This window comes from Pygocentrus nattereri, chromosome 21, assembly GCF_015220715.1.
Source record: "Pygocentrus nattereri isolate fPygNat1 chromosome 21, fPygNat1.pri, whole genome shotgun sequence".
NCBI lineage: Eukaryota > Metazoa > Chordata > Actinopteri > Characiformes > Serrasalmidae > Pygocentrus > Pygocentrus nattereri.
Window position 1 is genome coordinate 30,102,004 of NC_051231.1, and position 13,100 is coordinate 30,115,103.

The 13,100-nt window shown below is 39.4% G+C and overlaps 1 protein-coding gene across 3 annotated transcripts in view; it reads left to right on the plus strand.

Annotated features, from left to right (window-relative positions):
• Positions 1-13,098, plus strand: part of usp48 (ubiquitin specific peptidase 48) — a 25,378-nt gene extending 12,280 nt beyond the window's left edge. For 2 of the 3 annotated variants that reach the window (XM_017711247.2, XM_017711255.2), the window contains exons 13-28: positions 316-516; positions 673-787; positions 1,555-1,700; positions 1,801-1,872; positions 1,959-2,083; positions 3,842-3,964; positions 4,500-4,561; positions 4,976-5,086; positions 5,969-6,099; positions 7,286-7,392; positions 7,849-7,953; positions 8,218-8,409; positions 9,178-9,303; positions 9,407-9,455; positions 11,226-11,252; positions 12,347-13,098. In XM_017711247.2, coding sequence (XP_017566736.2) covers positions 316-516; positions 673-787; positions 1,555-1,700; positions 1,801-1,872; positions 1,959-2,083; positions 3,842-3,964; positions 4,500-4,561; positions 4,976-5,086; positions 5,969-6,099; positions 7,286-7,392; positions 7,849-7,953; positions 8,218-8,409; positions 9,178-9,303; positions 9,407-9,455; positions 11,226-11,252; positions 12,347-12,369 — 1,715 coding nt within the window. In that variant the 3' untranslated portion in view covers positions 12,370-13,098. Of the gene's footprint in view, positions 1-315; positions 517-672; positions 788-1,554; positions 1,701-1,800; positions 1,873-1,958; positions 2,084-3,841; positions 3,965-4,499; positions 4,562-4,975; positions 5,087-5,968; positions 6,100-7,285; positions 7,393-7,848; positions 7,954-8,217; positions 8,410-9,177; positions 9,304-9,406; positions 9,456-11,225; positions 11,253-12,346 lie in introns of those variants that run through there. The other variant, XM_037532196.1, reaches the window with a different exon arrangement.
• The last annotated feature ends 2 nt before the right edge of the window (positions 13,099-13,100 follow it).

Below are 13,100 nucleotides of genomic sequence, written 5' to 3' on the forward strand. Positions count from 1 at the left end.
GAGCGAGGTTCAGTTGTGCTGTCTAGGAGTTTCTGGAACGGATGGGAGCCTCCAGAATGCCGCTTTAACCTAGTTCTTCATCATAGCTCACCCAGTCAATAACCTCCCTCCAAGTGGGAATAAGTTCTCATTGCCTCTTTGAAATGAAATGGGAAAAATAAACCATCATCCACTTATCCGACGCACATTTTCTCTTGTTCCTGGACAAACGGACAGGCCCTAATGTTGAGCTTTATGTTTGTCTCTTTGGCTTTAGCACTTTCTGCTGTTTGTACAGTAGATTTTTTATTTTTTTTATTTTTTTATACCCTCCAGGTGAGCCTTACGAATTTGTGCCTGTGGAGTGGCTAAAGAAATGGCTGGATGACTCTACGGCCATCAAGGCCATCGACAACAGCCAGTTTTTGTGCTCGCATGGCAAGTTGCATCCGGACCGCATCGGCGAAGCCAAACGCATATCTCACAAAGCTGCCGAGATCCTCTTCAGCCGCTACGGTGGAGGACCCAGAATAGACCGTAAGTGCTTACTAATGCTTACTGCAACTTCCATATTTTGTTAGGTAAGTTCAGGTGGAAAATCAGAAAAATACTCTGGATCATAGGAAATTTGGAGCTGTACTGCTGAAAGGCTAACTGGTGATTGTGGATGTCATTGTATGTCTAATGGTGTAGGGTCATTTCTGTGTGGAGACTGTGTTACCCGACGATGCCAAGTACTCAGGCTTAAAAATCAGCTCAATGAAGACTACAGAGAAGTGACTAACCTCGCCAAAGCACAGCTGAAAAGGTGTTTACATTTTTCTTTGTCAGTTTCAATTAAAGGAGCTTTGTGTAAGATTTAGTGGTGTCTAGTGGTGAGGTTGCAGACTGCAATCACCCCTGAATACCCCCCCCCCGCCCCACACCACCCCCCGAAGAACCTATGGTGGCCTTTAGGATTTCTGCTGTTGCCTGTCCCAATTTCGTTTTGATCTTCATGTTTTTGTTTCTTTTACGATAAGAATTCACACTTTTTTGTTTAATATGATCCTCTGTTTAAGAAAATTTGGGTTCTTACAACACAAATCGGTTCTCCAGCACCAGCAGCAACCACTGATTCTTCTTCCAACTGGTGCTACAGCACCACCTAATTCAAGCAGCTCCTTCAAATTAAAAATACAAAAGGTGCCCTCTAGAGCCAGGTTTTGGTTTGTCTGATCTGGGCTACTGCAGAAACATGCTGGCGCAGTTTTTCTAATGAAAGAGGACCCACTGTGTAGGTTTGAAGGGCTCATTGTACACTAACTAAAACAGTGTTTCATAGTTACACGTGATTATACACTAATGCAAACATGGTTTTGCAGACTATGTTCCATTTCTGCTAATAGATCCCCCTGAATCTTATACACTTCACCTTTAAGTTGAACTTCTGGGAAGGAAAAAAAAAATCAGCACTGTAAATATTTTCCTTTTATTTGCATCATTTATTTTTTATTTTATTTGAATATTTGGACAAATCAGCAGTGATGATCTGAGGGTTGAGATTAATTGAATCGCTGGTGTTCTGTGCTTTAGTGGTGACGAAGGGTTTTGGGTCGGGAAGGCGTCTTTAAGGCAGTGGAGGCAACTGGCACTTGAACAACTGGAGGAAGAGGAGGAGGAGACCAAACACACCAACTGTAAAACCAACGGGGAAAAACCCACCAGCGCAACTACAAAAGGTACTGTCACAGTTAGAAGTGTAGAAATGGTTTGTTTTCACTCTTCTTTTTCATGGTGTGTCTGTTGTGATTTATTTGTTGTTTGCTCTCTTTTTAACAGATGGCTTAAAAGAGAACGACGGAGATGTCGATGAAATGAAGACTTTTAATGAAGACATTCTCTGCTGTCATGGTTAGTGAATGCTTTAAAATGATGAATAAAACATATAGAATGCTTATATTTCCTTAAAATGACTTGGATGCCTTTTCTCACTTCAGGTGGTCTCAGCATTCAGGAGAGTGAGAGGCGGCTGGTCTCAGCTGAAGTGTGGAGCAAGTTAAAGGTGTATTTCCCCAATGCTCCAGAGTTTACCCAGCAACAGGAGGCCTGCCAGCAGTGCATGGTAATCACACTATAAACAACTTATAGGCGCAGTCAGACGTGAGTAGCTTTTGTTATGGACTCATGACCTGTACAGCCTGTAGAGCATCTCCATCTAGGGGTGGGCTATATGGCAAGAATATTATAAACATATTGCATTGTGATATTTAATTTTTCTGATATTAAAGAAGTTGGAACAGACCAAATAGAATCTGTAGTGTCACATATAAAAATACTACAGTAATAAACCTGTAGTGATTTGTATTCTGTGTTGCCCTCAGTCCAATCCAACAGGCCTTATTATGCTTACTTTGTAATGGAAGATGCAGTTAGTTAGTGCTATGCACAGAAAAGTGTACTAGGACATAATTCGCTAGGATAATGATTAAATATTGTCATATTGCCCACTCCTATCTCCAGCTCCCGGAGTCCTCATCAGGTTTATAGAGGAATTCTTTTTACTACACCCTGCATATACCCCTTCTCCATATATATATTGGAGTAACTAGCAAAGATACTTTCTCTAGATTGACAAAGCACTTCTTGTAAGTCGCTCTGGATAAGAGCGTCTGCTAAATGCTGTAAATGTAAATATGTTTTTTACAGATCTCAAACTGTCGTGAAAACGATGTCTCTGGCATCAAGCAGTGTATTCAATACTATTTCGGGTAATAACTTTCTGTGAGGGAGCTTTTGGAGGCATTAAACTCTCCAGACGTCTGGTTCCTATCACCACTGACAGCTGTGAACACTTCTAAATCTGCACATTTCTCTAGAATGGAGCATTTCACATCAAACCACTGACTATGTTTACATCCTAAATTTAGAAAAATTGGTAAAGCATCAACGCGTTTACATGCACTTGAGTAATCAGATAGTGGGGAAAGTACGGGTCTGCGTGAGTCAGACAGTTATCAGATTTCTGCTCTACAACCAGCCAATAAACTCACAGAAGATGATGTGACATAAACATAATGCAAAACCTTGCGCCACTTTACCTGAAACCATGAGCAGAAATCATCTAGAAGATGAAGAATATTTCAAATCTTTTATTTCATGTTTGATTTCAGCGCCGCTCCAAAAGTGTTTTGGTACATCCACTGTCTGGGAAATCCGAAAGAAATCAGAGTAAGAGAAATCTGATTACTGAGCTAAAAATCCAGCCTCTTTTACCAGCTTTCTTAATCGGATTTCTAGATTGGAGTATGGTGTTTACATGACCATTCGAATAATCGGAGAACTGCAGGAATCTGATTATGATCGAATTATTAAGTGCATGTATACGCACTCAGTGTGTGAGTAACTAGCAGAAATGTGATATTAATAAGAAGATTTATAATTGAAGCAGTGCTGCTCTCACCTAAAAAGAGGTTTCCACAATGTTTCTTAATTCTTCATAAGTAAATAATATATATATAAAAATCATTCAGAACGTTTTGATATGAAATGAAAAGCGTAGAGTCAGAATAGTTTAAATGGGTGGAATTTAATGGTGTTTCGAGTGTAGCTTTTAGCCCTGTATACAGTGACATTTCTGTGGCCTGAGGATTCCTGGTTTAGAGCAGTGTGGTGCAGTGCAGGAACTGCATTTGTTTCTTGGTTTTTGTTTGTTTTGCATTTGAATAGATCAAAGTAAATATAAGCAAAGTAACGGCTACTATTTTGCTGTTCCTTCACTTTTAACTCCCAAAATGCATTTGTTGAATTTGAAATGAAATCTTCTCAGGCTGTTGGGGCACAAAAACTAGTGATCTTACGATCTTAATGTGGTGTTTGTCAGAGGCTGGAGAGAGAAGGAAAAGAGAATGAGGCTCTGAATCGAATGATGGCCAGTGAGCAGAAGACCTCGCTCCTCAACCTTTTCCATGAGAAGAATCGCCCATCACTGCAGAAATGGCCACAGGTACAGTCATATTGCTGCACCTTTAGGCCCAGTCCCATTTCTCTCTAGGGTTAAGTGCCATACATAAACATATACAATAAACATAAAGTAATATACAGACAATACACAATATAGAGAGTATACAAGCAATATGCACACTGTATATGGACAAGCAATATTAAAATAATGTACATAGTATTTCGAGACACAGTGCACGATGGTATGAGTCTGAAGCAGGTTGTAATTACTATTTGGAGGGGGAAAAAACAGGAGGAGCTATAACCCAGCAGATAATATTACTGCCCAGCTGTTTATGAGGGTGATGGTGTGAAGAAAGACCATCACTACATTCTTACTCCTGCACTTTTGACCTCACTACTATAGAAAAGATGCCTGTTTTCAGCTCATCATGAACGTTTCTCTTACTGTAGCATTCCACATTTAATTCTTCTAACATGTATTTTTCTTAATGTTTTTGTAAGTGTATCTTATAACATACAGTTTAGAGCCCTGTCTCTTGATTCCAGTGTCCTGAATACTGTCTCTTTGCTTTCAGGACACTGATATTCTGTACATTGTTCCTTTGTTCTTTGTTGATGAGTGGAGGAAATTTATTAGGTAAGTCCTTGCTAATGTATGCATTGGAAATATCCATACATCAGTGGTAGTGATAATGTCTTGGTCTGTCACTGTTTTCTCACTACTCACTACTTTGCACAAGTCATACAGCTTGTTTGAATCCAGTCACAGTGATAATGAAGTTAACATTAGCTCTCTGGCTTCCTTCGGCATTAGCCATTTCACACAGCCTGCTTTCAGGTATCCACCCTTAAGTGCTTATAGCCCTTCCACCTTCAAGTTACATCATCAGAAGGGGATTTTTCTATTAATTAAGCCACCACTGCAAGAGCCAGTAATGCTTACAGTTTAAATTTTGGCCTGAGTGCCCCTTTTAAATGAACCTCAAGTTATGTAGGTGCTGTCTATGCCAGTTAATCTAGAGGCGGTAATAATGCGATTCTGTTGCTTTAGGAGGCCAGCAAAGTCCAACCCAGTGTCCAGTGTGGGGAACAGCATCCTGCTGTGCCCTCATGGAGGCTTCATGTTTACCTACGACTCCATGCTTCAGGGAGACGCCCAGCAGTGAGTGACCTTCCTCCCAAACCTCAACCACAGCGCAGTCTTCCAGAAAACACAGTAGTGTTGATGTGATATAGACTGTTAAGAATACTCTTCAGACTATTATTTATACTACCGTATTACTGTAATCTCTTTGTTATGCCAGGTTAGTTTTAGAAACTCAGCACTGTTAAAGGGAATTCCACTGAATAAAAATAAAAATCTAAATGGTTGAGATGTAAATAAAGTCATTCAGGGTAGTTTGATGCGACATGGTTAATTGTAGCGAACTCAGATTTCTTTACAGTGGTGGTGATGGGAACCAGAAGTTGCCCTATCTACAATATAGCCAGCTCATCTTTCTATGCAAAGCCACCAGTGAACCTACATGTGTCTTCTAAGTTTCCATGTCTAATGTTAAGGATGGTAAAGTAGTGATGAATCTAAAAGAAATGTCTTTAATATTTTGCCTTGTAGTGCCCTGAAAAAAGAAACATATTTTAGCCCAAAACCATGTCTCAGGAAAAAAAAAGTGTTATTTTAATTTATACAGTTATATGTGAAATTTCAGTGCCCGTGGTCATGTTACATGTTTTGTTGATTTTCTTTATAAAAGTAAATGAGCACATCCTCTACAGGCAACACATTTCAGTGTGGCATTTTTTGCATGTGACTGTATGCTGTAGTTATGGAAGGTGCACTTTTGTTAACGGCTGTACTAAAGCTTTAACGTTGGAAATCATCAGTTGGGTCAGTAAATTTCAGCCATGAAAATCACAAGGCTTTCAGTTTCTTTTTCAGTTGTATAGGGCTCGATCCGGTGTGCTTATCTTTCTCACAGCATGTGTGTCTGTGTATGTATGTGTGTCTGTATGCGTGTATGTGTGTGTGTTTGTCATTGCACAGTATAGCTCTGCTCTGGCCGGCCGAATGGGAGGTGGTCTGCAGGCTCTTCCTGGTGGACCAGCCAATCTCCATATGCAGGATTCATGACGCAACGCAAGACAACGGAAATGTGCTATACCACACACAACCTGGTAAACACACCCCTACAGTTACTGCCCTCAAAGCCTAAAAAAGCTAATCCACTGGTTAAGATGTAAACAAAGTCATTCAGGGTGGTTTGATACAAAACACCGTCTTCTAGATAAACTTAGTCAGAATTGTTTACAGAGGTGATGATGGGAACCAGACGTCTGAAAAGAGTTTAAAGCCACTAAAAGCTCCATCACAGAAAATTATTACACAGAATTGTTATAAATGTATTTCCTGATTCCGGAGGCATTGCTTTACGATAGTATTGAAAATATTTTGGCCAAAAATGTTTTATCTTAAATCCATTCATGCAGGGTGGTGTGAGGCAAAATAGCCCCCAAAGAAAACCTTTTTTTTTTTTCAGATTTACCAGCATTGCACATTAAAACACACATGTAAGTTCACTGGTGTTTCTGGATACTTTAATTGTATAATAAATTGGTATAAATAGAGTGTCTTTTTTTGTATTGTAGACATTGTGACCCCTGGTTCCTGTCCCCACCACTGTAAAGAAATCTAGGATGGGCAGGTTTCTCTACCATTAACCATTTTGCTCCAGACCACTCTAAATGACTTTGTTTACATCTCAACAGTTGAAATATGCTGGAATTTTGAAAATTCTGTGGAATCCCCCTTTAAAGCAGTGCATCTGAATGCCAGTCCTGAATGGCCACAGTAATGCACAGTTTAGTGTTTTCTGTACTCAAGCTTACCTGGTTCATCTCACACAGTGCTTGTTAATAAGCTATAGAGGTGAATCAGCTTATTAAAGCAGGAGAACAATCAATTTTAGCCTTCCAGGAGTCGAAAGGGAGAGGCACTGCTTTGAAGCAATAGTTTAGCCAAAAATAATATCTAAACAATTTCCCCTTACCCTAAATGTGGTTAGTCAGTCAAGCCATGGTTGGAATTTAGTTTAGTTTTGCACTGGAGTTACAAGACTAACTTGGCTAAAAGGTAATGGGAACTTAACTACGGAAATTGTCACACAGTTGTTTGAAAAAAGTGCACAACAAAAGTCAGGCTTGTAGTTCTCTACTGTTTTTGTTTGTTCAACACACTTTTGTCCATTTTAGGCCATAGCTTTAAGAATCGGACTTAACAGGACCGTGTAAAACTAATCTAATGTCAGCTGAGGCCAGTGAAGGAGTCTGTGATACAGGTGTGCTTATGTTTGTGTTTTGTCAGAGCTGTGTCGAGAATGCCGGGAGGGCTTCATATTCCAGCAGCAGAGGGATTTGCGGGAGTACGCACAGGCTACTGTTTATGTGCGGAAGGTCATTGACAACAAGAGGGTGGGTGTTCCTTTAATATTGAGCGGATTTTAGCTTCAGGACATCTTAAAAAGTTTTCTGTCCCTGTTTTCGGGGTCCTTCTGCAATCAGCTGAGCAGCTAATTATCAAAGCTTTCATGGTGCAATCGCTGAATCAATGTGATATTGATTTTTATGCATTGAAACTGTTTGGAGAGAGATCTCGTTTCTCTGGCAAAGAGATGTTTGATTACATTGAAAAAGGCTTCGTCATGCTGTTTGTGTTTGTTTGTTGTAAGAGGCAGATGAGGGGAAATACGTCACATGACACTAAATTTGTGTGTTAATGCATTATTTTCCTTTAAAAGAGTGTTTGAAGTGTTTTTCATAAAAATCCTTTGGATGCAAACGTGGCTACTGTCTTTCAAGCGTTTTCCCTGTTTTTTTGCCTACGCTCTGTTTGTGTGCCTGTTTGTGATTGTTTCTTTTCCTGTATAGATGATTAAAGAAGCTGCTCCCGAGTTCAGTATGAGCGGCTCTGAGGCAGAGGATGAGAAAGAAGAGCCCAAAGTGGAAGGAGAGAAAGACCCAGACTTCAACCAGGTAGCTTGACTTAGTTTCAGCACCTCTTTTCATAGGAGTGCCTTCTCCAGTGATGATAACATAGCTAATGGTAATTAAAAGCCATGAGCAGAAGTCTGTAAGTAAGACTCATTGGCGTCTACAAGCTTATATTCATTATAATTCATTTGTTATACTAGTACTTTGAGGGAAGTATTTGAATGAAGTGTTTTTTTTATTTCATTGCTAATGAGAGTCTTTACATAGGTGTTTATTTAACATGTCTCCTCTCGTGCTGTATTGCAGTCTGAGGATGGGGCCAAGAGGCAGAAGATGAGTGAGGGAAGTTCCACTGTGGCTCTCTCCTCTGGCCCTGCAGCCACCACTGCTGCTGTGGGGAAATCAGGCATCCGCAGGAGTATGCGCCACAGGAAGCTGCGCGGGGAGAAAGCCCTCATTGTCTCCGCCAACCAGACTCTGAAGGAACTCAAGATCCAGGTATTTTTTACCCAAGATCCAGTATTTTTTATTTCATGATAATAATATAGTCACAGGGTATGTATTATATAGGAATATTAAACTGAAGACCAAAGACTATTTTTAGATGTCTTATATACATTTTTGTGAGAAGAATAAGAAATGATTTACTAAAAGGCACCGTAATTATCCACTTGTTGCAATTAAATAAATGAAAGTGAAATTTTTCAGAATTGTGAGATGACTTGGTATAAAATCACTTACTATAGAAAACATATTGGTTCTTCACAGTGGTGGTGAAGGGAACAAGGGGTTGCAATATCTACACAAATCTAGCCATTTGTTTGTAGACATTTTATTTACTGTCCAAAAAACGTTTTCTTTGGGGAGTATTTGTCCTTTCAATCCCTGCATTCCGGCCAAAAACCTTCTCAAAACTGTCTGAGAGATCGGACACCATATCCGTAACCTTTATCATGCAAAAACTCTCTGTGAGGGAGCTTTTAGAAGCACTAAACTCTTCAGACGTCTGGTTCTTATCACCACCACTGTGGCTTCGTAAGTTTCTCTAGAACCACGCATGTCATGTCAAACCTCTCTGAACGACTGTTTGTATCTTAAACATTTGATTAATGCAGAAATCTGATAAAAAATTAGTGGAATTCCCCTGTAACTTCATCCACAGTGTTGTACGATGTTGTCTCTAGATGCACTGCTCTCATGTTCTGTTCATGCCTTTTAGTAACTGAGCTGATATTAATTTAGTCTAATGTGGCTTCCTTTCTGTAGATCATGCATGCCTTCTCTGTCGCACCGTTCGACCAAAACCTGTCTATAGATGGCCGGTGTTTAACTGACGATTCTGCCACACTAGGCAGCCTAGGAGTCTTTCCAGAAAGCATCATATGTCTAAAGGTACCATCTAGAACCATGTTCCACTTGTATCTCATCCACAGTCAGAGGAATACTGTACAAAGGTGTGTTATGTCTTACTACGTACCCCCTTTTTTGTCCATAGGCTGATGAGCCTATAGCAGATTATGCAGCTATGGATGATGCATACCAAGGTAAGAAGTGTGTGTAGGCTAAGTAATGTTTCCATTCCACTTGTAAGTTGTATATCGCTGTTGTCAGAAGAAAACTTTACAGGAAAAGGAAAAAACTACTTTATTTTTAATGTAAGTCAGTGGAACCAGAATATTTTCCAAGTAATTTTGGGTCGTTTCTTTTGGTCCATTTTTCAAGAAACTTTGACACAATGTAAAGGCCAGCAGGTATTTTCAAAGTATGTCAAAAACTGAAAATCGACAAAAATGGAGATACAAGGTTTTCTTCCGACAGCAGCAATACAATAATACCACATGGTATAGTCATGTAACTGTCAATATATGGCATTTCTGCTAATTTTATGGCACATTTTCTTTTCGCAGAGTATAACACCCTAAAAAAACAATTGGAATGTGCCATACATTTTTCACAGGCCACTATTTATGCTTAATGTTAAATTGAGCAAATAAACAGTAATTTTCATTAAAATGTACAGAAGTGTGCCAGCAACATGTAATTTGACCAGGGGTGCACAAACTTTTGTAGCTAAAGAGAACAACTTCGTATCTCCATCTCAAACAGTGACACAACACTAACAGCACTTTAACCTCAGGTCATTCCGTTCCTTCCACCAGGGACCGTTCGTCCTTTTAAACCGTTAAATACCCAGCATGCCCACTATTCTGACTGATCTACAACCAAGCTAGCATTAGCACAACTCCCACCTCAGTCGTCTAACAAAATCATTAAGAAAACAGTGGTTCTGTCTTTATTCAGCGCAAAATGGATGTCGTAGATACATATTTGAAGTTTTCAGGCAAAAAATTGAGCCTGACTGAGGTGAAGTATCTGGATAGCTGCCTTGAGACATCGATTCTCTTCACTGTAACGATGAATTTAAGACCGTTGGTACAGTTATACTACAATAAGATATTCGGCTTCCCAGCAGCAATGTTCACTATCTGCGTTCTGCGTTCACCAGCTAATGGGAAAGGGAAACCGAAACCGCCCGTCCCCTAAAATCAACCTAAAGCAGCTGTAGTTTTTCTAAAGTTCCACCCACCTTCAAGATACATCATCAGAAGGAGGTTTTATAGACTTTAAACAGGAAACTCTTCCTCTAGAGCAGGGGTGTCAAACTCAAACAGAAAAAGGGTCATATTGGAAAGTCTCAGCAAATCTGTGGGCCAGTTGTTATTTATTTATTTTTACTTAACATTTTGTTTATTCAAAATATGCCAAAATAGCAAAAAATACCTATTCAAAAATAATGATATGTAAAAAATTGTTCTAGGTATTTTTTAACTGCCTGTTTGCTTGATCTAGACAACAGGCATCTTTTCTTTTTGTGTAACTGCTGGCTCAGACGTGATTGTTGGGGGAAAATGGTCAGAATGCACACGAGTTTGCAGTGCATGCTGGGAACTTCAGTGCATGTTGGGGTGAAACAGACTAATAAGAATAGAAGATTTAAATGATTTTGTGGGCCAAATAGGACTGTGTCACGGGCCTGACTTGACCCGTGGGTCTTGTGTTTGACACATGGGCTCTAGAGACCGCTGCAGCACCACTGTAAGATGCGAGTTGGCATGTTTGCAACAATTATAGCAATGATTGCGTTTAAATTTTGATTACAGTGCACGTTTAATTCTTTTACTGCCTTTATTGTGGATATTTACATTTACATTTACAGCATTTAGCAGACGCTCTTATCCAGAGCGACTTACAAGAAGTGGATATATCTCCCCATCATTGCGTATGTCTGACCATGAACATGTTCTTTTTCACAGTCTGTTTGCCTGAAGAAGGATTTAAAGGTAAGAAGCAGTTTTGCTTGTAACTAATACACAGTGGTGGACAGTAACTCAGTAAATGTAATTAGTTTCTGTACTTAAGTATTTTTGGTGTATCTGTACTGAAGTTTTTCCATTTTGGGCGACTTTTTCCTTTCACTCCACTACATTACAGAGTCTAATATCCGACTTTTTCCTCCTACATTTTGAGAAATCTGTCGTTCCTTTTGGTTTCTGTGTGTATAAAAACGTAACATGTCAAAACGAAAGAAGCGCAAAGCCAGAGCACCAATCAGGGCCCAGCGGTCACTTTGTTTAGAGCTGGTTTTGACCTGTTGGTCATACCGACCCAGTGCAGCACGCGGTTCAACGTCAGCGCAGCAGCGTAAAACTTTGGGAGAGTCTGTTCAACATAAATGATGAACTAACCTAACTTTGTGTAAATAGAGCACAATATAGAAATATGTCCACATATGCAGTCGAGACTGACGCGGCTTTTTTCTGAATTTCTACAAACACCAGTTCATTTTATAGTAAATGAGTTTGGGCTGGTTTATGTTTATGAACAGACGCCTACAGATCAACATAGTAAAGGAGCTCATCTGTGATCCTGAGTTTAAAGCCAGTTTTTATTCAACTTAAACTTGGAACTAAGTTGTAAATAAATCTGAAACTGAAACTTTGCTTGTGTGTAAAAAGTGATTTCAGAGCCACTCGGTTCTCCCTGATGGAAACTGTTTACCTTCAGTGTTTTGTGCTTCTGATCATTTTAATAGACGTCAGCGTCACTAATTAATGACGTTCTATTAAAAGACTGGTTTACCAAGAGAGACGCTGGAGGACTTTCACCTGAAATGAGTTCATGAAGCCAGTCTGGTTATAAAAATGATAACAGGACATCAGAGCCAGAATTACTCTTTTAGTACTTTTACTTTATACTTAAGTACATTTGAAGGCAAATACTTCTGTACTTTTACTCAAGTGGAGGTCTAAAGGGAGGAACTTCTACTTTTACTGGAGTAATATTTTACCTTGAGCATCTCTACTTTAACTCAAGAACGTGATTTGTGTACTTTTTTTCTTAGTACTAACAGCCTTTTTTCAATGTATGTATACAGGTACCGGGCTACTAGGACACTGATCGAAGTTGGTGATGGGGATCCACACTAACAACATCTATGTGAAGACAAAAAAGCTTGAATTAGGCTGAGGTGTTCATTGAAGGGGTGAAGTTAGGTTTTGTTTTTTGTGTCCTGTTATTTTTTGCTTTGTAACTTAATGTTGCAACTCCTTTAAAGAGTGTCTGTCTTTGCTTTGGGGGAAAAAAGTGTGATGGCTTTTAATATTACAAGATGTTGATGCATTCTGTTAGTGCATACCATGACTGTAAACAGATACGGGTCGAGACTTGAACTGATCTTTTACATAACGGGAGTCTCTCTTGTCGGTGGCAATGTCATGTTATCCCGAGACGGTGGTCCGGTGTTTGGGTGCCCATCGTGTTTTATTTGCTGGACGAAACATTTCTGTAAAAGTTATCAGAGAATATTTCATTTTCCACAGAGTCACATGGTTACACTGCACTCTCGCTCAGATATACATAAGAATGCATGAGCAACTTCAATATTAAAAATATAAGCGTCTGTTTAGCTATGATGACAACCCTCACCAAAAAATTAACTTTAGCGAAAGTGATGTCTAGAGAGACAATGATGAACATAAAGACACATTTCCAAACCGGGAAAAATAAATAAACCTTGCAAAAATAGTTTAGACATGTTCTGCTACTACTTGAAATGTTATGCAGGCATTTGTGTGAACTATTCTTTTCTGTAAGTCTTTCATATGGGCAATAAAGTTACTTTTTTCACA